This window comes from Anabrus simplex, chromosome 13 (genome assembly GCF_040414725.1).
Source record: "Anabrus simplex isolate iqAnaSimp1 chromosome 13, ASM4041472v1, whole genome shotgun sequence".
NCBI lineage: Eukaryota > Metazoa > Arthropoda > Insecta > Orthoptera > Tettigoniidae > Anabrus > Anabrus simplex.
The window spans coordinates 88,419,152-88,444,438 of NC_090277.1; the positions used below are offsets into that span (position 1 = coordinate 88,419,152).

The window sequence follows — 25,287 nt, forward strand, 5'->3', positions numbered from 1 at the left end:
TGGAGAGGTTCAAGTAGTTGGGAAGCAAATGGTTACAAGATACAGGGCTGGACCTAGAGGTCAGTAAAAGTATTCAACAGAGAAAAGCATTCTACCAGAGTGTGAGAAACCTGGTGTGGAGGAGGAAGTGCCAATGAAGTATATAAGATGTACTACTGCTCAGTACTGATATATCCAGTGGAGCCCTGAACAGTGACAAAAAAAAAAAAAAAAAGAGGAGAATAAAATCCAGGGAGGAGAAATTCAATTTTTAAGAAGTACGATAGGAAAGGACAGAGAAAGAAATGAGGACGTAAGAAAGGAAATTGGGGTGGAAAAGCTTTACGACAGAATAGAGAGGGATAAATTTGGTTGATTTGAACATGTTTTTTTTTTGCTAGTTGCTTTACGTTGCACCGACACAGTTAGGTCTTATGGCGACGATGGGACAGGAAATGGCTAGGAGTGAGAAGGAAGCGGCCGTGGCCTTGGTTAAGGTACAGCCCCAGCATTTGCCTGGTGTGAAAATGGGAAACCACGGAAAACCATTTTCAGGGCTCCTGATAGTGGGGTTCGAACCTACTATCTCTCGAATACTGGATACTGGCCGCACTTAAGCGGCTGCAGCTATCGAGCTCGGTTGAACATGTTTAAGAGGATGGAAGAGGGAAGGATGTCAAAGCAGACAATGGCAAACTGGATAGGAGAAGGGAGGGCAAGTAGGAGAGCCAGACCAAGGTGGTTGAAAACAATCAGGAATAGTATAACTAGAAGAAACTTGGATTGGAACACAGTTAAGGAGGAAGAATGTTGGTTATATTGAGGAAGATGGAAAGGTGTCATAAACATCCATCCCATTGAGGGTTGGACGAGAGAAATGGATGATGATGATGATAAAAATTAAATGGCGTATGCCTTTTAGTGCCGGGAGTGTCCGAGGACTTGTTCAGCTCACCAGGTGCAGGTCTTTTGATTTGACTCCCGTAGGCGACCTGCGCATCATGATGAGAATGAAATGATGATGAAGACGACACATACACCCAGCCCCCGTGCCAATGAAATTAACCAATGATGGTTAACATTCCCGACCCTACAGGGAATTGAACCCAGCACCCCTGAAACCAAACGCCAGCATGCCAACAATTTAGCCATGGAGCTGGATGTCTCTGTATGATAGCAAAAGACAGCAGAATTTTACAGTCAAACGTGATGAACGTAAAGCAGTGAAATACAAGGAGAGGGCCAATGACCTAGATGTTAGGCCCCTTTAAACAACAAGCTTCATCATATCATCACCACAAGGTAAGAAAATACATCAGGGTTATTCAATTTGTTTCCCCATCAGGTCACTTTGAAATAATTTTAAAATATGCAAATAAATGACATCTTCGAACTAATATAAGAATTGGCACTGTTTGTCTTGATAACTTGGCGAAGTCGTAGTTGTAGTGACTATTGCTTTAAGAGGATGTATAACTAGGCAACCTCTATATAACACTAATGAGAAGAACAGAAAAATGAAGGTATTGACCAAAGGAAGACAAGGGCCACGAAGCGCATGAAAATGAAAGACTGTCTAGGATTCGCACCTAATACAATTGGGGTCAGAAAAGAGCAAGAGTTGACCAAGAGAGGTTGGATAGGATAGAAGAAAGAGAGGAGCCTGGCACAAGTCACTGGAAACAATGCCAGGACTCGGCTAAGGGCCCCATGGTCGGCAACCCACGCTCCCAAGTTAAAAGCCCCTGGTGCCCCACTTAGTTGGCTCTCATGACAGGCAGAGGATACCATGGGTGTTACTCTACCACCCACACGCACAGGCAAACTGATGTTCATATGAGGTCAGAGTAGAACTGAGACAATCTTTGAAGTCTTTGTTCCTGAAGTAGGTCAGTATCTTGCACTTTACTGCATTCACGGGGGAAGAAGCCAATTCACAAACATACATTGACCCGAACTTAGTTATTAAGAAGAACACAAGTTTCTTCACAGACAGGAATAAATTTGAATCGGTATCACCCCAAAACTGAATCTTTCCTACTTCTTGAAAGTGGTTACTAGATGCAGATAATGATTTCAGATCAGTTATTTCCAACTGCAGGAGGACTTCATTGATATGAGGTTAAAGGTAGAGGGACATTATTTTATCTATTCATTGAACTGTCATTTGCCCGTTTGCCTGTGCTGCGAGCCTGTCTCCCATCAAGCACTTTGCCGTAATACGCTGCTCGGCTCCACAAGTTCCCCTCCTATGCAGTCTGCTGAAATCTTTATCAGCGTAAGGTTTGGTTTAGTCAAGTGTTCACGTGTTTAGTGCTCAGTGTATTGCTCTAATGCCATTTTCATTACATGTGTGAGTGAATATACATGATACCTTCATGAAATACAAGAAATCTTGTGCAAAAACACACTATGACTCAATGCCGGGCGAGTGTTGGCCACATTACGGCAAAGTGCTCGGCGGGAGACAGGCTCGCAGCGCAGGCAGCCAGGCGAGTGACAGTCCCCTGAAGAGATAAAACAATGTCCCTGTATTTGCATTTTAACACAAAATATCAGTTAACACATTGGCTTTTTTCTTTCCCACTATGCAGCAGTTACCATGTCAGTGAAGGGAGCCTCTGGTGGCAAGAATTGGCCTCCGATCTCAACATGCCCAAAGATATTCACTGCTCTCCAAAGGAGGAGAAGGACGCCACAGTCTTCTCGTTACGGGTAAGGACTTAAGTGTATGAGGTAATATATCATTCACAAAATTCTTTTCTAGATCACCAAAACTGTGTCCGACTCTAAAAACTGTACTTAAGTTAATAAATACATACCTTCTCCACCTCTGAAGAAGAAAAAGAATGTGCTGTTGCTAGCAACCCTATCCCCTGCAGCAACCCGGTGATCTTGCGTTTGTTTACATCAGGGCCTCTCAAACACTCAAAATCTCACACATGCAAACCAAGGTGCAGAGGCATCTCGGGGCGACTTGGGTAAGCTCGGCTCAACTCTGGTTGGATGGTGGAGCGCTGCAGAGCAAGGTAGGAAAGGGGAGACAGGTGGAGTGAGTGAGACAGCACTATTGCTTAAAATCCAGGAGTGAGAATCTGCACTCTGGTCAACCTAGCAAAATACCAATATAAATGGTCCGTTATCGGACATTATAAATTTTCCAGCTAACTCATTCCTGGTTGCCAGCATTTCGCCGCCATGTGCTAGGTTGGGCTCATCAGTTGGTACCTAGCACACCCACCAAGACGCTGGCTAGTGCATACCGTGGAGGCCACTACGTAGGCTGCTTGGAGCCACCAGCAGTGCCAATGCACTATGAGAGACTTAGTCTCTTTACCAAAAAATTGATGCCTTCTTGGCCATTATAAGATATAGATGTTGATTCCCATTGGTATTATAAATTTACTCATTCGGGACAAATATTTCAGGTTCCCTATGGGAATTAACATCTATAACAACCTAGCAAAGTCGTCTTTTGCACCTTGCGCCGCGCAGTGCACTGGTGCGTGCACTCTGAGAGGCCCTGGTTTACATTGACTTACCATCGTTGCAGTGGCAATGTTTGCACATGGTGTTAAATACATCACACAAGGTCAGTTTCTGTGATAACACAAGGAAAAGTCAGAATTTTCTCTGAAGATTTTCTTGCACTCTAAATGTTAACACAATCCAGCAATGGTCAGCGTTGTTGCCTTCGGTTCAGAGGGTCCCAGTTTTGATTCCCAGTCTGGTGAGTCATTTTAACCACTCTTGGCTAACTCCTCTCACTTGGGGACTGGGTGTTTGTGTTTGTCTCTGATGGACTATACACCACAAAAAGAATCATTACCATACTGTATACATCTCTCAACATATGATTGGTATCAAGAAGGGTATCTGGCTGTAAAACAGAGCCAGGACCTCTTGTGCGGCACAGTTTGCACCGGAGACCCTGTCAAGGTGTGAAAAAAGTGGTGGAAGAAGAAGAAGAGCATTTATTGTATGTTATAACTTAATTTTGGGTTCATTGAATTCTTCACCATCATCCTCCTCCTTTCCCCCATCCAGCTCTTGCCGGTTTGGGGCACTTACAGCACGTCATCTTCCTCTCTCTGTCCACTGTTCCTCTTCCCAGTCCTTGTCCAGGTTTCTTCTTCTTGCACTCCTCTTTATTTGAATTGATCCACTTTGTTCTAGGTCTCCGTCTTGCTCTTTTCATCTCCATCATCTGTTTTGCTATTCTTTTCTTTTGCTTTCTTTACATGTCCAAACCATCTTAAGGGGCCCATAGACATGAAATATTATTGTGCAATATCGGGGTTTGTGCAATATAATTGATAGTGTGTATTTAATATTGAAGGGTTGTGCAATATGTTGTATGAAATCAAAAAAGCTTGAAATATATTGTGCAAATCGCAAAATACTGTGCGGTGTGTTGGCAGTATTGTGCAAGATCCCGTCCTCCGCCAGTTGGTACCAACCAGCGGGGGAGAACATGGCAGAAAAACAGGAGGAGAAAAAGCTTATTTTGGAGTTTATTAAAGTGTACAATGGCCTTCCGGCTGTATGGGACGTTAAGAGCAAAGATTACAGTAATCGTATTAAAAAAGGTGAACAGAACGAGATGCTTATTGAGAAATATCGCGAAAAAATACCCAAACGCCAACAAGCTAGAAGTCAGTTCTCTGCGTACGAACTTCCGGAAGGAAGTGAAGCGGCTTCGTGATGCAGAAAAGAGTGTTCACCAAACAAAATACCGGGATGGACTGACTATATATTGCCATGCATATTGTACGTCTATGAGTGCTTTGCACAGTATATTGCACAACCATCAATATTATCTCCACACGATTCTATTGATTGCACAAACGCGATTGTTGTACAATAATATTGTACATCTATGGGCAGCTAAAAATATATTGTACAATCCATTTTGCGCAATAATATTGCACATCTATGGGCCCCTTTAGTTTATTCCTATCAGTTCTTTCATTTAGGTTTTCTGTTCTGATTTCCTTTTTAACATCTTTGTTTCTCACTCTATTATTATTTTATTTGTGATTTAAGCCCACTAGGGAGCACTTTTCACTAGTTCTTTTTCGATGCTCTCTTTCATTCTCAATGTCTCTTGAGCCCTGCTATAAGTTTCTCCTTCCTTTCCTGCGAAATAGGTTTGTGAGATTTAACAACCTTTGGTAGAGGAGACCACAAGTTTAAAATTTTACAAAATTTGGGGTGGTCTGAGGCAACAGTATCAGAAATCCCAGCGCAGCTAAGTCTTTTTTACTTTCATGAGCCACATGCTTCCAGTCTTGTAGCTTTCGATGAGTGAGAAGATCTTCTTCGTAAGCCTTCCGTTGCCCATTCTCAGAAGGTGCCCATAAAACTTCAGCCACATGATAGTGTTAGCCATTTCCAACCGTTGGTACAGTTCAGAGTTCGCTTTCAATCGGTAGGTTCCATCCGAGAGCACTTTGGCCCGTGAGTTTTCCGGAGGATACGTCTTTCAATTTTTTCCAGGTGATCCACGGTACCTTTCCTGTTCATCAGTAAGGTCTCCGCAGCATAGAAGAACTGGGGTCTGACAACAGTTTTGTAACGGCATATTTTGGCATTCTTCGCAATGCACTTCTTGTTGTAACAATTTTGTGACAGTTGGTATGCTGTGTTGAGTTTAGCACATCTATCTAAGATGGAGGTTCTGTCTCTACCATTGGGGTGGACCCATTCACTAAGATACCGGAATCGATTGACTTTTCCAATCTTTCCATACATGGTCATCAAAGGGGCTTTCCTGGGGTGCTTACTCTCAAAGTACTTGGTCTTTTCATATGATATTTGTAGTCGAAGTGTTATGCTTTTCTTTTTTCTTTCTCTTTTTACTAACGGCAGTGTATAATACTGAAGTATTTCCTTCCTCCAGATGAGGCTTCTAACTCCTTGAAGAAATTTATGTGTCTTTCTTCCCCAATCACAGATTTTTGTTGTTTCTACCACCTTCATTTATTATACTTCCTTTCCATTTTTCTCCAATCCTTCTCCTCCAAGCAGTTTATCTTTCTTCCTTGTTATCACCAGAAACTTGCATTTCTTTACATTGAGCATCATTTCATATTGTTCCACCTGTTTCTACCCCTGCATTCGGCTGTTCCTGTGCTTCTTCCTCATTTGCAAAGACCGTTGCCTTCACCTTCTCCTCCCCAGTCATTATTATCTCATCCGTCATAGCAATGAAAAGTAGTGGTGAAAGGGCATTTCTTTGCTAAACCAACCTACTGAAGGTCATAAAAATAAATTCTTGAGAAGTGTTTTAAATCTAGCGATGTTTTGTTGAAGGCGATGTGTGTTGAAGGCGCCGCTGTGGGCCGAGCATCGCGCTCCATCCCCAACTATTTGATAAGGCTGCTGCCACCATTGGCCATACACAACCACCTGCCCTATGCGGTCGAGATCAAGATACCGACGATCAAGTACGAAGTGCGTATCGAGGCCGGCGAGAAGACAAACGTCTACTTCCTTAATCTTCTCAAGATTCACAAAATTTGTGTAGAGGTAAGTACTGTCTTGTGCAACGTTCTGCTTGTTGACTCCTGTCTCCTTATGGTAGTGAGGCAAGTTAGTGTGTAAATTGAGTTACGTTGGGTCTTATGACCTTTATCTGAAATGGCCAATCCAGAGTCAGTTACCTGTATTCGATAACTGAATAGTATAAAATTTGACAGAACGTGAAAGAAATACTGATGGGATAATTGAATAACCTCCAACTGATTTCTTTAAATAATCAAATGAGTTTCATCAAATACCAGGCAGTTGTATTGCATAAAATATTTGAATACATCATAAATAAAGTGTTCTGTTTAAGTGTGTCTGGATGGATAATAGATTGATATAACTGAATAGATGAACTGTGTCTATAAGTTTAAACATCTATTTATTTTAATCAAGTCATTGATAATGTGAAATGCCTTAGCTGAGGATGAAAATGATATGTTCTCGAAACATGTACGAGTAATTAACGTATATATTGAGTCGTTTTTTCTTAGTATTGACAAGGTGGATACTTTATCTCCTGTTTATTCAGTGCAGTAAGTTTATCACTAGATGAACTGTTAAAAAAATGGTGTATTGTTATTTTTCATAAGTACAAATTCAACTTTAGCCTATTCTGAAATTGGGAGGGGAGACTTATTTTGAAAAATGCAAATTATTAAAGAATAATTGTTTCAAAGCCTACATTCTAGGGATCTGAAAATAGCTGCAGTGAGTATGATGTGAAAATTAGCTTTCCAACAATAAAGCGATATCATTAGGTAAGAAACTTACGAGAACTGAATATCAGGTTGGGATTACAAAGCTGGAACAGGTAGATCATTTCAAGTATTTAAGATTTATTATCCCAGGATGGTAGTATAATAGTGCTGGCCCCGCAGTGTAGGGGTTGCGGTGCCTGCCTCTTAGCCGGAGATCCTTGGTTCGATTCCGGGCCAGGCTAGGGATTTTTACTTGGATCTGAGGGCTGGTTCCAGGTCCACTCAGCCTACGTGATTACAATTGAGGAGCTGTCTGACGGAGAGATGGCAGCTCCGGTCTAGAAAGCCAAGAATAACAGCTGAGAGGATTAGTCATGCCAACCACACGACACCTCGTAATCTGCAGGCCTTCAGGTTCAGCAGTGGTCACTTGGTAGGCCAAAGCCATTGGGGGCTGTTATGCCATGCAGTTTGGTTTTGGTAGTATAGTGAGATTAATTCGAAAGCACTCACTGTTCTATTGCCTTATTTATTCTAATAAAGGTTTGTATGAATAATCGAATGGAAATAAATAATCAAATAATTGAATAAAACAGAATAATTGAATAAGCGATTATTTTGTATTTGATTATCCCATCACTAAAAGGAACTCTTATTAGGATAAACAGAATGAGAGTCAGTGTAAGGAGAGTGAGTGATGGTAGGACGAGGAGACAAGGAAAGAATCATGATGAACACACACTATCCAATTATACTAATACTGACAGCTTTCCTCTGTGGATCAGTGGAAGAGTGTCAGTCTCGAGATCCCAAGATTGCGAGTTCAAACCTGGCACATACCTGCCAACCCTTCTGATTTACCTGGAAACATTCTGTCTTCCGATTTTCTGATTTATTTTAGCTTTTTCCTATTTTTGACCAATATAACCTACAGTATGGTCAATACTCTTCGCCTAGGATAAGTTCTTACATGCTTGTGTAAATTACACATCTCATTTTCGAGCGTAGAGTGTGTGTGTATGTGTGTGTGCGTGCGTGCGTGTGTGCGTGCGTGCTTTACAGCTGGGAATTCAGGACGGCAATCATCCTACAAGCAAGAGAGCCTAGCACACGCTAGCGACTCCGTTGATCGGGAATTATTTTGTTATTGTGTGTTTTGCATGCTGTTAACATCCTTGCTGTGCATAGTTTTGTTGGAGTCATAAACCACATGCTTTTTCCTTGGGGTTCTGTGCTCTTCCCCCTGTCGAAGTCGTATGTTAACAATGTTAGAAACATATTAATCGTTTTGTATGTGGTGGTTTCGCGTATTTCAGTGCATTTGTGTTCATTCTTAGTTCATAATTTTAATGACTTGAATGTATTTCCGGGATTTGTGTTGGTGGCGGTTTCTGGTATTTTATCTCCACATTATGGCCACAAAACATAACAAACGTTATCTCCACATGTTCAGAGATACCTATAAAATTGAATTTCCATTCATTTTACAGTCTAATAAGGGAAACTATTATGCATTTTGTTCCGTGTTTGTTACATTTTCTTATGAACATTTTTAAGTTTTCTTAGTTTTAAGATTTTAAATTTAATAGTCAATTCACATCGTAATTGTAGATATGTATGCCTTTTATATTTTCCTTTTTACCGAGACCATGGTGCAATATACATGATGATAAACAAGAATTAAAAATATCTTCCTATTTTTGATTTCCAAAAGTTGGCAGGTATGCTGGCAGATGAAGTCAAATGAAGTAAAGTCCATTCGGCCGTCCAAGTTGTATGATGTTGCAACGTAAAACATCTTTGGAGACACATTTGGTGTTTACCTGACAAACTTAATTCAGACACAATCATAGACTGCCAAGGGGAGATCCTTATAAAGTATGAATTGCATATCAGTTCCATGTTGACTTGACAATTCTTTAATATTAATTCCAAAAGAATTATATATTTGAGGGGCCTAGAAGCAAAACTGGCAATGTCCACTTTTTGGCAGAAATGAGTTAAAGTATGGATAAGATTTTGCAAGGTAAATGCCATCTATGACCAAATTGTTGAGATGCATAACTATCAAAATCCTCTTCAAATATAACATGGCAAATATGACAATCTCCATGTTGGCCAATCACAATTGAGCAACATAAATAAATTGTTAAAATTTAATGTTACCAAGCATTTTGTTCTGACAAGAGGTAAAACAAATCCATTGAACAATGTGACATAGGTGTGGCTGAAAGTGTTTGTAAAATTTCCACAAATAGATCAATAATTAATCCCACTTTAACTGAATGAGGTGTTAAAGTCAATGCTTTGAAATTACGAGACGTGTTGACTTACGGCAATCGGTGGAAATCATTTGACAACCTCCAGTTTTAAATTTGCTGGAAAGAATGGAGAATGATGCAATGGAGAATGTGGAAGAAGTCATTGAGGGAGAGAAAGTTTTTGTATAAACAGATGATTTGATGGTTTAGATGCTCTAGTTATGTGATTAAACACTGTCAGACCTCTTATTTGATCTTCATTATCTGTTATTTCACTTGCCATTAAGGCAGTCTTCTGAGAATGTTTGATGCAGAAGTGGAATCTCCAAATGTTGGTTGCAAATCTACCGATCTCCAATTTTGATAAGTCATTGGTCAAAATTTGCCATAAATATTAGGTCGTGCTGCATTTTAAACTGTTTAAGAGTAGAAATTTTATATTGCATAAAATTGTCGCGCATGTATCTCCTTTAGTTACAGAGTTCTAATAAAGCAGTCACCAGGCGAGTTGGTCGTGCGGTCAGGAGCGCGCAGCTGTGAGCTTGCATCTGGCAGATAGTGGGTTCGAACCCCACTGTCGGCAGCTCTGAAAATGGTTTTCTGTGGTTACCCATTTTCACACCAGGCAAATGCTGGGTCTGTACCTTAATTAAGGCCATGGCCGCTTCCTTCCCCTTCATAGGCCTTTCCTGTCCTATTGTTGCCATAAAACTTATCTATGTCGGTGCGACGTAAAGCAACTAGCAAAAAAAAAAAAAATATTATAATAATAAAGCAGTCTCTCCTGTAAAATTGGGTTGATTGGACATTGCTAGTTTTGCTTCTAGACCCCTCATTTTCAATACACGAAAGTACCTGGGAGGTATGCTGGATCGCACATTAACATATAAGAAACATTGCTAAAACTTAAAACAAAAGATAGCTGCTAGAAACAACATTCTACACAAATTGTCAGGAACGAGTTGAGGAACACAACCATAAACAATTAGAACATCGGGTCTAGCTCTATGCTACTCTCCAGGGGAATATGCCTTGCCGGTTTGGTACAGGTCAGCCCATACAAAGCAGGTCGACATCCCTCTCAACGAAAGTTGCAGGATCATTACCGGATGCTTGAAAAACACATCCTCTTTATGGATACCACCCAGCCACACAGAGGCTAAAATCTAGAAAAAGTTTTCTCCGCACATCAGTGAAGCTTGAGGCAAAAGCAGAGAATGTTAGGATCAAAATGTGGAAAGAATGAATCAACCACCTTTCCAACTGGATAGAGCCAAAGGAAAGTCTTCCATGTGGACACCAGAAGAAGTGGACAGTCTGGAAAGTCCTTAACAGACTCCATACAGAAGTCGGCAGAACAAAAGTAAATTTGCGGAAGTGGGGTTTCTCAAGCGATTCATCACTTTGTGATTGCGGAGAGCAGCAGACGATCCAACATCTATGTCAGTGTGTTTTATTTGCACTACAAAAGACTTGATTTCAGCCTCCTCCAACGCTATTGACATCGCCCAATACTGGGCAAGAATCATCTAACTCTCGAATTGTAGCTTTATCTGTGATTGTTTGTATAATGGACCTGAATATGTGTATACAGTAGTAAGAATGTAGATATTATGTTTTTTTAAATATCTGTGCGTAAAGTTGGTACTTATGACACAAATAAAGAAAGAAAGAATACACAGAAGTCTAAAACACTACAAATAAGTGGTAAATTTAGATATATAAAAAGCATGGTACGTGTTTCAACCCTATTTGGTCATCCTCAGCTAGCTACACACATTAGAACAACATCTTAATCAATTTAAATGGATAAAATGTTGAAAAAACATGAAAAAGCTAATTAAAAAGTTTTAAAATCACAATATAAGGTGGCTGTCTTGCAGTATCGTCTTGCTTCAGATTTAATAAGAAAAAAATTGAGTGATTTGGAACAAACTCATCTTGTGCTAAATCAAGTGTCTATCAGGCTGGGTTGGGGGAACTTCTTTTGTTCATTATGGAATGTGGACCTTGATAGTAGACAGAGCACTTCGGATAATAAAATGCCGACACAGAACTGGATGTATTGGATATCACTAGCAAAAGGTGTTGTAGTCTTTCCATGTTTGAAAGAGAAATCTAAAAAGAAAGAATAACTAAATAAGAATGTTATAGAGAAATAAGGATCAAGATGGTAGAAATAGAAATTGGGTAAGTGATAATGTGAAGTACTCACTCTTTGTCTCGTTGGCCTCATCAAGTGGGCTCTGTCATGTGACATCGCATTGATGTTCAATCTTACACTGACAGGTGGCAGCTGGGAGCCTTTGTTATTGAGGGGAAGCAGCAGGTTGCCTATCACTTATTACAATTGCTTTATTGGTTTTTGATTCTGAATTAATTTTTATTTTATCATCAAAAAGGGTGTTCACTTTTTTAGAAATGGCATTCAGATTGAATTTAGGATTATTTCTTTATTTTAGATGTATCTGGATGTTTTCAAATATGTTAGAGAGAGGAGTTAGGGATTGGAATACTGTAATTTATCAAGGGAATATTTGGTAAGTTTCCAACTTCTTTGAAATAATTTAAGAGAAGACTACGTAAACAGTTGATGGGGTATCTAGCACCTGGATGACAGCTCCAAATGCAGATCGATCAGTGATTGATTGATTGATTGATTGATTGATTGATTGATTGATTTATTTATTTATTTATTTATTTATTTATTTATTTATTTATTTATTTATTTATTTATTTACTGCACTGGCCCTGGCCCTGCCCTGCGCTGGTTTTCTGTTTTGATACCCTATATACTATGAAATATCCATGAACATTTCTGATGTATTACTTCTTTGCTTTTGATAGGTACCTGCATACCTGGGGATCCCTTGGTCAGGCTCGTTTAACCTGACCGTCGACCTGGAGGAGAAGACAGTTGCCATGGCCACTGAGTACGACACAGAAGGTGGGAATAAGCAACTGGGACTGAGTCTGCGAGTGGAGAGGGCAGAGACGTGTGATGTGGTCCTTCACGCTCCGTACTGGATCATAAACAAGACAGGCCTGCCACTGCAGATAAGAGTAAGTAGAGGAAACGGCACTGTAGATGTCCCAAATCCTTTCAAGAGATTCTGAACTATAGAAGTAAAGTTAAAGAACCCCCTTTTTTTTTGTCATTTAGTAATTCAAACAATTCAAGAATTAAAATTTCAACATCCGAGAACAGACACACGTGTGTATGATAATCTTCTCCATTTTGCATTTCCAGTATCATTAGAACTGGGACAGAAAAACCCTATTCCACTAATAACAAAAATTATTGTTATTATTGGTCTGATGTTTCGTTGATGACTTTTATTGTTTTCGGAGACACTGATGTCCAGGAAATTTGTCCCCTTGAGTTCTTTAATTTACTAGTAAATGTATTGACACAAAGCTGACATATTTCAGCTAACTTGGGTTTAGAAAGCCACTGTTTCTGCCATCTCAGCCTATCAGTTCAGCTCACTTGTTTTTAATGACGACTCATACATCTGTTAGAGCAGTGTCGACCAACTGGCTGACGTGTGACGTAAGAGCGCAGAGTGGCCAGGCGCTTCAGTCGTAGAGTGGGAGGAAGGGACTGCCTGGCTTTGTAGCAGGCACATGCTGTGCCGTACATAGTAGTGTTAGTAGTGGTACAGTACACCGACTAGAATTAAACATTCCTTCGTGAATTCACCATTAAATATGAAAGTTTAAAACTCAATCGAACTGCTGACTCACTGATTGAATGCTCGACAAGGTTATTCAATTTATCTTTCAGTTCTGTAATTACAATTACCCGTTCTTCACCTTGATGCTGATCATAATCTGTAGCATAACACAAACTGTAGTAACTAAACTTATGTCACAATGGACCACATTTTCAGTACTATATTATGCAATGTTACATTTTTAATCTAGGAACTAGTTTCGGCCTTGGCTGGCCATCATCAGCCTTAATGCGAAAATGTTCAAACACATGTAAAAACTAAAATGTACAAACACACCGGAATGACTTTAAAAGTTGTTTAAAACATCTGGGATGGACTATGTGCACAACACGTAAAATATGACAAATTTAAATCAGGCTCTTAAATTCTTAGATGCATTGCATCGTGTTAAAATGTTCCATTAGTGCCTGTTGTTAAAATATCATGAAAATGCTGCAAAGTTCCTCTGTTGGAAATTGTCAATGGTTGAATCAAGAACGGTACATGAAGATATGACTAAATAACTGGCACGTTCTTAGATGGCAGCTGGTAGAGATTTGCAATTAAGTGCAGTGTCCACGAAGTTAACCTCAATTATACATGTATTAACTCATTCACCACCAAGCAATATGATTGATGTTTCAGAGCACTGGTTCAAACGGTTGCTTGAATTTCTCATTAACAGCATCCTAATACTGAGAAACTTGCTATACAAGATTAAAGATAGTGCCCAGAGCTCGCAGTGCTCTCTGTTTATCACGCAGTAATTGCACAACCAATCTCATATTCATCTTCCTCCTTGATGTCTGCAGAATGCGTACATTACCTCAAATGCATTTTCCTGGGCTGGCACCCTGATAAGATATCTTGTTTCAGAGGTTTCATTTCTCATACAAGTTCAAAATTTTCCGACAACATGTCACAGTATAAAATGATAGAAATCACAATACCTTAATGAAGAATAGCTTATAAAAGTAAAACTTAGAAGTATTTGTACAGTTTCACATTAAGGCTGATGATGACCATCCAAGGCCAAAACTAGTTCCTAGATTTAAAATGTAATGTAAACATTGCACAATATAGTACTGAAAAGTGGACCATTACAACATAAGTTTAGTTATTATTGTGATCACAATTCAATACGGATCAAAACCATGAAGTTTATATCCTATGAAAAACTGTAGTGACATTGTAAATTATATATTTTTACCTAATGTAGCATTTTTCTACAAACTAAACATTTAGTTGTAGCATTCCTACCATTTTCTACAAATAAATATAGATCTTCCCATAAAAATAAAAAGATCGGAGGCATAGATAGCTTGTCGGACTGTGATATGCTCAGTTCATCCATGCTTATGCAGTGTACTCTACCTCTACTAATACCACTATGTACGGCACAGCATGCGCCTACGACAAAGCGACTCCGTCCCTTCGTCCCACTCTACGACTGAAGCGCCTGGCCACTCTGCTTTCCGACATCACACATCAGCCAGTTGGTTGACACTGTGTTAGAGCCTTCACCCAACTGAACAACCCATACAACTGCCTATGAGTAAAAGGAGCTCAGGCAAAGAGATTCCAATTTTCCTAAAAGCCTGGCCTTGAAATTGATTTATAGTGAAACGTGGTTCTGTATTGCTCGCCTTTCTCGCTTCATTGCTCTCATCACAGATAATGTAGACAAAAGCAAACTCTGAGTACTCTGGAAGCTCCAAGGGAACTGAGTGCCTAATAGTCAAGCTGATTCAAGCCTGCCAACCATGATCACATGATTCTCCCTCTTGCCACCATCCAGCCACTGAATTGAAAATTAGAAGAAGCTTTAACTCAGTACATACAATGCAAGGTTTTCTTTTAAAATACTGTAATACTTATCAATTGCTATTGAAACTGAAACATTTCTTTTAAGGCATCAACCATTGAAATCCATTCAGCGGATGTTGCGGATGTTATTGCCCCGAAACATGTTACTCTTCTCCGTCGGTGCGAACTTCCCAGAACTAATGACAACCTAGTGTTCCAATTGAGGTAAAGGATCGAGGCATACTGCTAGTTTTGATCGGCCCACCGGTGACCCGAAGGAAGTTTTTTTCATCTTCCATTCATATCGCTTCGGGTCACCCTGAGTCCCGATTGTTGTCTGACCTATATTTTTACGCGGGAATCGCTTAGCGCGGTTACGGTGAATGAAGCCTAGAGTGTTGCTTCCCGCAGATGGTAGATTGTTGTTTAAGGAGTAACCCTTCTGATATCTGCTTTCTACATTGCCCTTAGGAAAGCCTATAGAGGTTACTGGAGTAGTTATTGATATATTTATTATCTTCCGAATATAATATTTACAAGCAATATCACGTCCTTTTTAGGTATGGAGCTTTCACATTCTGACACACCGGTGGCACAGAAAAGAAAGAGTGTTAGGACAGCACTGGGGTAGGCTTATATTACGTTCCGTGCGGTTCGGGTCACCATGTGCCCCGAAATATGTTACTCTTATCCGTCGGTGCGAACTTCTCAGAATTGCGAAGTGAGTAACTACGTCCTAGTTACGAATTTCCGTTAACTAATCGACAACATAGTGTTCCAATGGAAGTAAAGGATCGAGGCATACTGCTAGTTCTGATCGGCCCACCGGTGACCCAATTATTTCCGGGGTCATTTCTGTTTCTGTTTCACGCAATTGTTGAATCGGAACACTGTCGCACAGGTAAATACGCTGGAATGTCTCCTCAACAATAACGCACACAACAAGTGCACATGCATGGTTTAGGATGTCATACTAGGGAGTAAACAAAGTCAAATTCGTCAGGTCACCGGTGACCCGAACCGATAATAACTAAAGGCAGTATCGACGTAACATTAAGTCATCGAAATTCACTGCCGCAGGGAACGTGTTAACTAAACAAGATGGTCCAATGAATGAATGATCTTACAGGGTTGTACAACATACCAAACTCCAAAACTGCTCTGTTTCTTGTAGAATTTATTGTATACTGTATAAGAATATTTGGTGACCAGAAAGTCTGAATACGGGAGAAATTTATTATGAGGTGAAGTCAGACTTTTTCTGAATAAATTGGAAAAGTTGGTAAGGTGTAAGTTTGTTTTAAATTTTTATCAGAACCAAGAATTGTACATACATCACCTGGGCAAGAAGCTACCAAACTAGCCCGTAGACAGTAGAGTATCTAATATTCCTTGCATTTGAATTAGCAAACTATTGTATCAACTGAAAGTTCTATATGTGTTTGTTGCAGGGTTCTTCATCAGACGTGGTCTACGAAGCCCAAGGCGAAGAGCCTCTCCTGTTCTGCTACAAGAAGCCTCGTCGACGCTGCATCCGACTGCGAGCTTATCACTCTTCGTGGTCGTCTGCCTTCTCCTTAGACACAGCAGGGTGCGCCGGGCTGGTCATATGTCGGGACCGTGAGCGCAAGCGGCGCTATCGCATCCTTCTCACCATAAACTTATCACAGTTGTGTCCTCAACTCACCAGAATCGTGACCTTGTTGCCAAACTTTCTGGTAACCAACGAGAGCCGCAAACACCTCCGCTTCATGGAGGAGAATGAAAGAGCAGATCTGTGGATAGACCTGGCTCCGGGACAAGTAAGATGATGCTCTCTTCCAATAAATTGTTCTATAGAATATTGGTAATAAGTATAGGATATATCACAGTTTTAGGTGTCGGCTCACCATCATGTTTGCTTATCCAAATGTGGTGGTAGGAGCAAAAATGGGTTCTCTCCATTCTACTTAATTGCCCCACCATTTCGCATCCCCATAGTGTGCTAGTTGAGGTCTCACTACCGTATGCCATTCTTCACCATTCCATCCATCATAATCTAGCTTTCTTTGGCGTCTCTCTTCTTCTGTTATCATTTTGTATGTTCAAACCATCTCAGTGCAATTTTTTTCTCTTTTTACCTCTGAACTTTTCCTCCTTTTTCTTTCCCATATCTCTTCTCTTCTATGACACATTTCATTTTCATCTTTCTTTGTCATTGGCTGGATCTCTGATGTAAAAATGCTATATACATTACTACTTCAGCTTTTTTTGTACACATTTGTTGCACTTTTTTTTTTTACTCCATGATAGATTATATATCCAAAATACTGTTTACAAGTGAATACTCCAGACGTATACTTTTTCCGGAATTTAGTGATGAAAAACTGGGATGCGTGCATTATTTAAAGTTGATACTACTTCACCTCAGCATATGACCCTCTTATATTTTAGGTTGGGTAGGCAACCCACTTGATCAGAAGTGTCATTCGGTTTGCTTGCCTTACCCTGATATTTTTAATCTGCTAATTTCACCTATGCGTTGTCGCAGTGAATGTTCTATGTCGTGGGTCAGACAGTCCGAGGCCGAAGGATGACACACTATGGGAAGATGGTGTCTACAAATATGATCCTTCTGCTGGTGATGACAAAAAAAATGAAGATGTATAGAAGTACGGAAGCATGCAATTACTGTATTGACTTTTATATTTTATCGCGCACATTACCATTAAATTTATAAACATTGCACATCACCTTTTTTTGTTATTGTAGGTAGAGTTCTGGATGCTTTGCAACAGTATTTGAAGATTATGATGCGTTTCTTGAAAACAAATTTATATTTTATTCAGTTTTTGAGTACATAATTAGGCCATGTAGGATTAATTTATTGTAAATAAAACACAATTAAAGCGATTTTTTAAATTTTCTCTCCTAAAATTAGGGTGTGCAAATTATTCAATGGCGGAGAGTATTCACATATATAAAGTATTTTTCTCCAGTTAATTTCCATATCCAGTCTTGGATTCTCTTTCAGTTAATTTGCTGCCATTGAAAGGAGCAATGCAAACTGAAGTCTGACTGGATGAAGTTGTGTTAATGGTTTTTGAAACTTATGATGGTAAAACTTCTGTTGGATCTAGATAATATTGAAATTAACCCTAATTTTCACTTTGGGCTTCTAACTAGGCCAATTGTATTTTGAATAAAGATGATGTCATGGGATTTTTTTTTGTGTGCATTGTTTTGATTCCAGGTACCTCAACTTGTATTATCTTACTTTTTACTATACCTGTGTATTTGTAACATAATTTCCTAGACAAGCCAGTTTTTCTTTCTCCATTTCGTTTGGCGGTGTTTTCATTTTGTTACATTGTCTCTCTTTTATTCTCAATAGTGCGTTCCCTTCTGGCCGGAAACTGACTCGATGAGGATGTATGTGAAGTTTCGAGACAGCAAATTGGTGTCTCAGCATTTCCCTATCACACACACTCATCAGACTGTTCTTCGAATGGACAAAGGGGTAAGTGAATCTTATTGTTGTAAATCACTGGCATTGCATTCATATTGGTGTCATTCGTGGTCATGAGGACATTTGCTTCCTCTCTTTCCTTGTTTTTTATTGTTAATATTCTTGTTTTGATCATTAATTTAGAATCATTGCATGTCTTTTCGGAAGAATATTGTAAATACTTGTTATAAACACAGTGACAGGTCACTGTGGCAAGAAGGAGCAATAGGAGGAGGAGACAAACATGAAAACACAAAAGGACATGGACAGTCTCCACATGTTTGCAGCAGCTGTCAAAACATGAATGCAGAAGAAGTGGGATTGACTAGAAGAGAATCCGTCTAATTATAGTGTTTATTTTATTGTTATTGACAAAGCAGATTTCAGTTTTAATTTCCTTGATTTACATATCATGTGGTACAACACTCACATACTAGGCAGGTCAATAAGTATCTGAAATTTTGCTCTAATTTTCTTTAGGTTGGCTCTATGGAGTTGTGTGCTCACCAGCCGCTAGATGGCACCGTTGTCTAAGTCTGTAGTAGGTTTCAGCGTTCGCTGTTGCGACATAAAGATGGCTGCACCACACTCTGTTTGCACTGAGGAAGAACAGCGTTCTGTAATCCGTTTTTGTGGTCTGAGGGTGTACCAGGAGAGGAAATTCATAGTACAGTCACTCATCTGTTATTCACGATCATACGAAGGTCAATCAAATATAAATGGGATTTTTGTTGCTGAACAACAACAGTTGGTAAGACTGGTTCCGCGCTTCTGCTATGCTTAGGCGGGACTGTTAGGAGTGGGCAGAGCGTGCTGTTAGATATTTCCTGCCATTTCATCAGTAACGCTCACAGTGTCGGAGCAACAGGTGCACCCTTCCACTGCGCAATGCATAATTATAAAATTTCTTGCTCGTGGCGGCAGAAATTTTCCAGACATTGACTGCACAGTTCAGTGATCAAACATTGTCAAGGATGCGTGTGTTTGCCTGGCATATAAAGTTCAAGGAAGGACAAGAACATGCGGAAAATCAGCAACACGATCGCTGTCCTCGGACCAGCATTACAGACGAAAATATTTGTGCGGTTAAAGACATTATTGACGACGATCGATGGGGGACAGTATCAGACATAGCAGAACAAGTTGGAATCAGTTATGGGAGCTGTCATGCAATCATCATAAATGACCTACAGTTCCATAAAGTGTGTTCCAAATGGGTCCTTCGCCTTTTGACCGAAAATCTGAAGTTGAGACATTTGGAGGTCTGTCAGAGACTTATAGCAAGGTTTGCGGAAGAAGGTGATGCGTTTTTGAGTCGGATCATCACCTGCAATGAAACATGGCTCCGCCACTACACTCCTAAATCCAAACAAGCCAGCAAGGAGTGGCGGAGGAAGGGGAGGCAGGACCAGTGAATGCCAAGCCTCGACTGTCAGCTGGCAAATTTCTTGCAACCGTTTTTTTTGATCGGCAAGGCATTTTGCTGTTTGATTTTTTGCATGAGCGATGCACAATCAATGCTGCTTACTGCTGTGAGCTGCTGAACAAGGCAAGGTTGCTCATCGCCGCAAAAGATGAGACCAAACTATTCGACAGGTCATCCTTCTCCACGACAAATCATGGCCAGATACTGCAGATCTAACTGTCTCCAAGCTACAGGAAATGCACTAGACTACACTTGATCATCCTCCTTACAGCCCGGACTTATCACGCTGCAATTTCCATTTTTTCGGACTGCATAATGAAGCTCTAGGAGGGCAACGATTTGAAGATGACGAGAGTGTGTGCGCAAGTGGCTGGTGACACGACCCTGTTCTTTTTACGATGAGGGCATCAAAAGGCTGCTCATACACTGGGACAAATGCATTTCCTAAGCAGGAAACTATGTGAAAAAAAAAAATTGTACTTGCCTTGTGTTTTTCAGTAAATGAATTTAAATATAAAATCCTGTTTACATTTGATTCCCCCTCGTATCATGCACTTGTTCAATATTGGCATCGGTTATGACTACAGATGGACACCTGGATTTTTCCTCATCGTTCACTCTCATGAGACCCCTTTTGAACTGTTCAATCCACTGATAAACACTTCGCTGTGGCAAAACACTGTCCCCGTATTGTGCTGAGATTCTTCTATGAATGACATAGTAAGTGACTAATCCAACTGTTTCTTCTTTTTTTTATTTTATGGTTTCTGTGAAGGTTTTTTTTTTTTTTTTTAATATCTCATCAGGTCTTGTAGTACTCAGCTATTCTCTGAAAAGCAAACATCACTGCCCTACTTTCGTACTTAGCAGTGAGTTCGCATCTGGGAGATAGTGGGTTCGAACCCCACTGCCGGCAGCACTGAAGATGGTTTTCCGTGGTTTCACATTTTCACACCAGGCAAATGCTGGGGCTGTACCTTAAGGCAACAGCCGCTTCCTTCCCATTCCTAGGCCTTTCCTGTCCCATCATCACCATAAGACCTACCTGTGTCGGCGCGACGTAAAGCAACTAGCAAAAAAAAAAAAAAAAAACTCTTGTACTTTTAATGGCTCATGACTGCTGCTGATTTGAATTGAAATTGCCAGACATAAACATAACAGACTGTAACCTCAATGTAGGCTGAGCATCAAATAATGAAGGTTCCCTTACCTAAGTAAATGAAAAATCAATATACCTATTCGTAATTAAGTTGGTTTTCAAGCTCAGTGAGGAATTAAGGAAATAAACACATTCTCTTACCTTCACTCTATTTAATGTTATATATTCCTGTCTTTATTTGGATATACACATTACTATAACGGCATTCTTCCAGTGTTTGGGTGGTGTAAATAATTCTTGAAATTTGTTATTACTTGTCGGTCTGAAGTGAAATGAAATGAAATGAAATGGTGTACGGCTTTTAATGCCAGGAGTGACCGAGGACAAGTTCGGCTCACCAGATGAAGGTCTTTTGATTTGACGCCCTTGGCTGACCTGCGTGTCGTGATGAGGATGAGGACGACACATACACCCAGCCCCCCGTGTCAGCAAAATTAACCAATTATGGTTAAAATTCCCGACCCTGCCGGGAATCGAACCCGGGACCCCTCAGACCAAAGGCCAGCACGCTAACCATTTAGCCATAGAGCCGGACAATCTGAAGTGAAACCACACTAATAATACACACAAGCAAATATATTACATACACAAATGCCGTAAGTTAGTAAGAATACACGAAGGCTAAGTCTGGAAACCATGCCACATTACATGTGATAAAATTCATTTCTGGGTCCATATTGAAAATATTTGTATTAAGTAACACTTGTATGTTTTATTATTCATCCACTTATTCAATACAATACAATTTTTAAAATTAGGACATTGTCCTTATCAAAATTGTTAATATGAAATTAATATATTAGATGGTACATGTTTCGCCTATCAATAGTAGGCATCATCAGCCATATTTTTCACCTTAGGATAGATCAGGTATCTGATTGGAAATTATTTATGAGTGCTGTTAAAAACTATGTCGTTTAAAATGTATTGGAGATTGTTAAACAACTATTACAATATAAAATATAGTATGCTGTTACTTGACAATATTTGTGATAATATTGGAGTCTAAAACATGATACTTATTTGAGGATTATGACATATTAAAAGATATTACAATGAAGATAAAAATCAGAAAACACTTTCCATTTAGTTGTCAGATGGCGTATTATTAAAAACTTATGGAAAGTTGAGCAATGGTAATGGTCGTTGGTTCTTGAAGTTAATAAATATTGATTTTCATTTATTTGCTTATAAATTTTGAAGAACTTTCATATGGCCTGGTTCCTTTTGAGATAATAGTAGTTGGAAAAGTTGGTGCCGTAGGCTATATAGAAGTCTTTGTAGGCGTCATTAGACCATCTTCTTTGATGTGGTAAGAGTTTGTAATGGGTATGGCTCTTTGCTGTTGGGCGTGTTGAGGTGAGCGTATTAGTTGGAAAGGAACGTTGTTGTTATTCAGTGATTAGCCAAAGATACGATAAGTTCCCTTCGACCGCTGAGATGTTAGCTTACGTTGAGAGTTTTAGAGTAACTGACAGTCGTCGACAGTCGAGACAAGACAAAGTTAGGTTAGGCCAGGGTAATGACGAAATTTTCTTCAATTTCAACTGATATTCATTATGTCAGAAAGTCATCATAGAATAGAGGAGGTAACATTCCTTTCCTTTTTGGAAGAGTTCTTGCAGATTTCTTTTGCTTCTTAGACATCCTAATGGAATTCAATACATAAGAATTGGACAATGTAAGACCATATGTGTTCATCATTTCTCACCAACTACTTTATTAAATTAATTATTCAAACGTGCCACTATTCTACTTATGTGGTATTATCTAAATACATTTACAATCCTACAGAAAAATAAAATAGTGCTTTACTTATTCTCGCAAATGTAACAGTCGTGATTTTCACAAAACGGCAGTGGCAGTATGTATAATCTCACAAGTCACTGTAAGACATCATATCGGCAAGTACGATCCCTAAACTGTATGGTTAACGACACTGAATCAAATCCAACAGTTAGAAAATAATAATTAATCACTACCCATTATTAATACGGGAGAAACAGTAAAGTTGTTCTGGTAGTGTATGCGTTTACATGCCGAGTAATACAATCATTTTTTTACCGGTTCAGGTGTTTGTTTTTTCAGCACAAGCCAGGTTTCAGATCCATTGGCTGCATCTCCAAACAAAGCTTTTAATGAAATGCTTTCACACTGGTAGTGATATGGCCCCGGATGTCAGTAGGTTCCTCTTCTTATTGAAAGCTTCTTTTTGCCTCAGCTGTTCAAGATGGGATATCCTTCTCACACCTCCCTTCAGATGAAATGATGCTTCCTAAGAGCTAGAACTGATTTACCAGGGCCAGTCTTTCTCCTTCCATACAAATACTGGCATTCCGGTTATCATCTCGCGTACATTTCATTATCATGTTTTTTGTTTGTTTTTTTCTTTCATTTTATTTATCTTCATGCTGTTTCTCTTGAGGATCATTTGTTTTCTTCAATGAAGTCTCTAGCACTTTCTTCAGACCAATGTCATCTGCAACACGTATTACTTAGTACAGTTCACCATTTATTTTTATTCCATGGGTGTGTGTGGCAGAAAACTCTTCAACTGCTTTGTACACCATTTCCCTTAAGGGTAGGTATCAGTGTAGTTGTTCAAAATATTTTGGTACTTCTCTAATTAGATGTGGCTTACTAACTGGTATAGAAATATTTTTGCTTTGTCTCCCAGTGCCTGTAGAATTTTTGCCAGGAGTTGAATCTGCTCTGGGTGATTTTCTTTGTTTTGGCTGAAACAAAACTTTCTTGAATTCCTCCCATAGTATAGAGGGTCCGAGTTCATCTTGTTCAATCTGTTTTCTTTTCCCAATCCATTAGTGTTGATTCCCGTGGAAGAGTCCTCTTAAGCTGTTCTGAAAATGTACTCATTATAATGGAAATTGTCTGACCTGTGTGTGATCTCTCATGCACCCATCCATTATACACTTGCCACTAATCGCTCTACAACTGAGCCTGTGCGATCACTATTGTTGCAAGGTTTGGAGGTGTATTATTACATAAGGATATGGTAACTTCTCACTCAGCCATGCATATAAATCATATTTTGATACAATAAAGGTTGTTATTATTGCATGTAAAGAATTGGAACAAAATGGTCAATAGTCCTGGGTGATTGTGTGATGGTTAGAGAAATCCAGCCATAAACTATTTGTTAGGAACAATTCTAGTTTATCCGTAAGCTGATATAATAGCTAACAGTACATTTTTAAACTGTGTTTCTGGTTTCAAACCACATTCATATTGGTTAGGCAGGAAGTTACAGTTATTTTTTGAAGTGAAACTCTATGGGGTTTGCTGTGATGCTAGAACTCTCTCTCATTGACAGTGCGGTTTGTGTGTCGATGTGGGAGGAGGAGGCGAGCTCCCGTTCTCCATAACCTTCAAGAACTATACACCGGGAGATGCTCCTGTCAGAGTAGACAACTTCTGTGAGGACTTATTTCTCAAGATTCACCAGCAGGACCTTGGACAGGTATGTATTAACTGTTGCTTATAATGCTCGTTCTTACATCAGTGACAGAGGTTAACGGTCAACTCCATAATCTTAATTCTCATATACGCAGGTAAATTTTAGAGGAAATATTACCTGTTATTGAATATTTCCATGTCAGTGATTCTCATCATGGTGGGCATAACAATCATAATCTAAGTTCCTTAATATCTCTGTTATCATATGATGTATGGTAAAAACGTATTTGACATAAAATATTGGAACTTGAACTTCCTACAGCTTTTGTTACGTACAGATATTAGTAGACAGAAACGGCATTTATGAAGATATTTTGAAATTTGTGAAACATGTAATAATTGCAATTATCTCTCATATTATTCCTTGCCTGGTAAAAGCACCTAAACCTAAAAAATTCAGAAATTAGATTTTGTACAACTTTTATCACGTACAGTTTTCTTCCTCCTCTTCCTATAGTATTGGGACAGTTCTCATCCAGTGTTGTCCCACAGCTTTCCTTAGGATATCAGAACAACATCCCCTTGTCCACTATCCATCTCTAGGATGTTTTCATCTACACTAGAGTCTCGTTAATCCGAACTGAAACATTCAATTTAAAAAAAAATCCTTATTGAAATGAAGGAACATATTATAGACTGAAAATTTACTTGCATTTTATTAGTCATATTTTACTAGAATAACTTAATGTAAACATAATTACACATCATAAACCATCAATCACTGGTCGTTTAAGTCTGATAGTTTCTTTT

General features: G+C 39.4%; 1 protein-coding gene across 1 annotated transcript in view; it reads left to right on the plus strand.

Moving 5' to 3' along the window:
* Positions 1-25,287, plus strand: part of LOC136884959 (intermembrane lipid transfer protein VPS13A) — a 263,969-nt gene that overhangs the window by 166,972 nt on the left and 71,710 nt on the right. Inside the window, exons 43-48 of the mRNA XM_068230153.1 lie at positions 2,574-2,694; positions 6,295-6,510; positions 12,317-12,532; positions 16,443-16,793; positions 18,365-18,490; positions 24,395-24,541. Of these exons, the coding sequence (XP_068086254.1) occupies positions 2,574-2,694; positions 6,295-6,510; positions 12,317-12,532; positions 16,443-16,793; positions 18,365-18,490; positions 24,395-24,541 (1,177 nt within the window). The remainder of the gene's footprint in view (positions 1-2,573; positions 2,695-6,294; positions 6,511-12,316; positions 12,533-16,442; positions 16,794-18,364; positions 18,491-24,394; positions 24,542-25,287) is intronic.